We start from the raw sequence: 4,436 nt of genomic DNA, 5'->3' as shown, positions 1-4,436 counted from the left end.
ACTTTAAAAGCTGTTGTTTGGGGCAGGTGTTCAGTTAGGACGTTGTCTGGGACTCTGTTATCCCACATCCATGTGTCTAGGTGGAGTTTCATTTCTACTTTAGCTTCCAACTTCCTGCTGGCAGGTACCCTTGAAGGCAGCAGGTGATGGCTGAAGCACTAGGGTCGCTGAAATGCTCTGGGCACCTAGATTGAGCTCAAACCAGGCAGGCATTTTTGGAGTGAACCAATGGTGAAAGATTTTTGTCTGTTTCCCAAATAAAATGAAAATAAATAGACATTTAAGAAAAATAAAAGCTGTTTGAGTCTTCTAGCCCAATCCTTACTAAAGATTGCTTTGATGAAAGTTTTTATAATTCTTCCATGGAGTATAAACACAAATAAACAGATTTTCCCACTTAGTCGGTTGTGATTGTACCTGCATAACTAATGCATTTTATCTACTCCGTCTATATTGTGTTGTTCACTGAAGAAGATCCTACTTGGGCATGCCTGGGTGAATTTCCCTAAGTTGACAAAAGAGCAAACCTACAGCTGGAGCTCATATGAAAGTAATGTAAGTGAATAGGAGCTGAAATGAAAGCAGTGCAATTTTTAAAAAGTCAAAATGATTGTTAGAAGTCAGCTTATCAAAGATGGTTCAGGAATGTTTCTTCAACATATACCCTTTATTAAAATATTTTCTTCAGGATGGTTTTTTTTGGAAAGGAGGGTGGGGACAGAGAGTGAGTTCTGATAAACTGAAGGTCTCTTTAAATGCCTACGATAGCCAAGTCTGGGCCAAGTTCATTCTGGGAGTCTGGACTCGATCTGAATTTTCCACACAGGATGCAGGGACCATATTACTTGTGCTATCACTCTCTTCCTCCACAAGAAGCATTAACAGGAAGCTAGAATCTGAAATAGAGCCAGGACCCATACCCAGGTAGTTACAGATGGGATGTGTTACAAGTGACTCCTTAGCCGTCATGTGCAACATCCACTCCCTAACAATATATGATTAACATGCAGTGCTTGGACGCCTTTCTGGAGCACAACAACATTTACTCAAAGCATGCAGCATAAAGTGAGCTGAGCAGGCCAAGCATCCCCACCCTTCCACACTTCCTGAGTGTTCAGAGCCTATCTAGCTTTTTTCCAGTTCTTAGTGTAGCGTGTAAGCATGATTGTGATCTGTTTTGCCCCACTGAGCTGTATAACACTAGGACCTGTTATTTGTATCTGCTTTTTTTTTTAAAGGATTTATTTATTTGAGAAGTAGATTTTTAGAGACTCAGAGATGGAAACAGAGAGCTGTCTTTATCTGCTTGTTCACTCAAATGGCTACATGTGCTGAGGATGGGAGCCTGAAACACATCCAGATGAGCCATGTGGATGGCAGGGGCCCCAGGAATGGAACCATCTCCTGGCTTCCCAAGTTTGAATGGCAGGGGCTTGGACTGGATTGGGTGCTGGTGTTGCACAGAGTGGCTTAACCTGTTACCTGCTGGGCTGCAATGTGAGCCCGTTTTTCTGTGTTTCAGTAGTCTTTATGTACCCTCTCTCTGTTCCTATCCCTGCACTCTCTGCCTCTAATAATCATTATCTAAGTTCAGGCGCTTTTTTTTGTGTGTGGCTATACATTTATTTAACACAAAATAATTTCCTCCTCCAAATATACTGAGTTGGCTGCCCACGTCCACGACCAAATCCAGCTCTAACCTGGAACTCAGTTGCTGACCCAGCCCCATCCTCGGCTTTCTTGTCAGCACCCGGAGGGCACAGCACTCCATCTGTGTCTCTGCTGGCTTCTCCTTGTGTGAGCCCGTCAGATGGCTCTCCCTCCAGGCCTTTGGGCCAAGGCCTGTCAGTCTCTGGCTGGCTGCGGTGCAGGGTGGTGGGCACAATCTCGGGCGGCAGGTGCAGGTAATCGTGGAGATACTGGGTAACCTTGTTGGGGAGGTACCAGACGAAGTGTCTCCAGGCAAACTGGTCCTTCCTGTAGCCTTGGGACTTGAGGGACTGCATGGCCTTCATGACGTGCAAGCTGGGTATGCTCTTGTCTGACAGCTTCCGGTGCTTGGGCATGTGGACACCCTTCTTGGCCACCATCACTCCGTCCTTGAAGAGGAGATCATAGATAACAATCTGGTTCTTGGGCATCAGCATAGCAGTTGCTGAGGCAGTTTTAAAAAAAACATTCCTGTATGAACATTTCCGTTAAAATTTAGTACCAAGATAAAAGTCTCATTAGCAAGTTTTTGTGGTTTCCCAGTTTTAAAATTGAAACTTTTATCTTAACTTCAAAGAAGGCCAGAAACAATTTTGATGACAAATGATGACCTTTGTATTTGCTTCCTCTGTTAGCAGCCCTAATTATCTTTTGTTTAGTTGATCATATTGTGTGAAGGTCCTATTCTCTTAGCTCCTTCGCATAAAGAACTTCTGTTTTAACAAGTCCTCCTACGATTAACTGGAGATTTCTCATTTCTTAGTCTCTAGTAACTTGAGTCTCCACATGCTACAGAAACTGGCAGCATGGGGAGGAACCAAAGACGATAACTTCACCTTGCCTTCAGTGAGCAGACCGCAGCTTGAACAAGCGTTTGGGGAATGAAGTTCATTAACTAGAACAATGAGCATTCCAATCCCATTTTTGTTGTTCATATTTTTTCTTAGAGCACCGGGTGCCCCCTGGGCAGAATCAGCAAAGCAAATGTGGAGCTTTTCAAAGCCTAAAAGTAAATGTGAAAATACATCTGAAAATGTGCAGGTCATTCTAGATCTTATATGGACGATATATCAGAATTTTAGTTTTCGAGGCTGTAAGTGTTGTGAGATAAAGGCCCATAAATGTCGGGACTAACAAGGAAGGATTTGGAAAAACAAATGGCTGAACCGCTCTTAATGAATCCTGTTGAAAAGGATGACACTGCTCAAGACAGTATAAGCAGAAATCTGTTAAACTGTAGGATGTGTTTGAAACCATGGGATTTAGTGAGGTCCAAATACAAGAAAGCTGTTTACATAACATGGTAGGCAAGAGCTAATTGTGCTTGATTGTCGTCCAGCCTCTCTGATCGTTGCTCAGCAGCCAAGAGCCTTGTCTTCTGTCTCCCTTGTCCATGCCCTGCCCTCAGCTGTCTCCCAGGCAAGCTGCTGGCAGGACACAAGGCAGAGAGTCCAAACTACAGCGTGTGTCTGCTGGTTGTATGCCTCCCATTAAAGAAAACCCACAAGATTTGGAACCACTCATTCTATTCTCATGTAAGTATAAAATTTCCCTTTTATCAAGGATCAGATTGGGAAGCACCAACCACTCCTGGCTCTAACTCCAAAGCCATCAGAGGGCATGTCTAATCTTAGATCTGCCCATCGTTTCTTTAAAGGTTTCGTATAAATATAACAAAGCCACATTAAATGGTATCTGGCTTTAGTCTCCAGTGGAGAGTGTTTGTCACATAATGCTGGATGGGACTAGTTTCTCTCTAAACTGTCATAATAGAGACCGCCAGGATTTGAGTCCTCACCATCATCTGATGGTGTGCTTTGATTGCAGTGCATATGTGTGGTGAATCAGGTGACTGCCATGTTTCCACCAGCAAGATGGTTACTCCTGTTTCCCATGCAGGCAGTTGATGGAGGCTTTGGACTGCAGCTTTGGACCTCACTCGAGGGCCTCCACATGATTTGATCATGAAGTCTGTGTTTAAAAATTCTACATCTCTTTGTGTAAACCACGAGCATGTGCCTTTTTCTCAACTATGTTAGTCTGGGTACATTCCACTGTTCTTTAAAGCTAATAGTTATGCTGTGGAAACGCCCGTTAGGATCCTCTGTGCAGGTTCTGGAGAATCTGTTTTACATGAAGATGAAGAGGCAGGTGGTTAGATGAGGCAGGCCCTTCTTGCAGCTTCACGCAGCACAGACTGCAGTGAGAAGCTGCCTGCTTTGTCAGTTTTCAGGAAAAGGTACCAGACAGATGTACCCAAGGCATCCTCACATGACTCAGATCTTCAGGTGAGGCTAAGGAGTATTTAAAGATTCAAGGAGCAAAAGCTAATATTATTAATGATAAAAATCAGTACATATCATACATGTATATTTTGTAGTATATAACATAAATATGATAGATGACATATGATATATACAGAAACGTGCCAAGCAGAAAAAAGTACAAATTAATAGTTACAACTTAAGACAATAGAAATGCTTAAAGATTAATGTGGGGGAGCTGACATGGTGGCATAGCAAGCTAATCCTTCTTGTGTTGCACCAGCTTCCCATGTGGGCACCATTCCGGGTCATGGCTGCTCCATTTGTGCTCCAGCTCCCTGCTTATGGCTTGGGAAAGCAACAGAGGATGAACCAAGTCCTTGTGCCCCTGTACCCATGTGGGAGACCTGTATGTAGTTCTCGGCTCCTGGCTTGACCTGGCCTGGGTTCTCTCCAATTGTT

The 4,436-nt window shown here is 43.6% G+C and overlaps 1 protein-coding gene across 1 annotated transcript; it reads right to left on the bottom strand.

Moving 5' to 3' along the window:
* Positions 1-1,604: 1,604 nt before the first annotated feature.
* Positions 1,605-2,147, bottom strand: LOC121157899 (40S ribosomal protein S10-like). The gene has a single exon (XM_040982346.1). It carries the CDS (start codon positions 2,145-2,147, stop codon positions 1,623-1,625), a length of 525 nt encoding a protein of 174 aa, XP_040838280.1. The 3' UTR covers positions 1,605-1,622.
* Between the last annotated feature and the right edge of the window lie 2,289 nt (positions 2,148-4,436).

The sequence above is a fragment of the Ochotona curzoniae genome, unplaced genomic scaffold (assembly GCF_017591425.1).
Source record: "Ochotona curzoniae isolate NIBS_2020 unplaced genomic scaffold, NIBS_Ocur_1.0 contig_3622, whole genome shotgun sequence".
In the NCBI taxonomy this organism is placed as follows: Eukaryota; Metazoa; Chordata; class Mammalia; order Lagomorpha; family Ochotonidae; genus Ochotona; species Ochotona curzoniae.
This window is presented reverse-complemented; position numbering and strand designations above follow the sequence as displayed.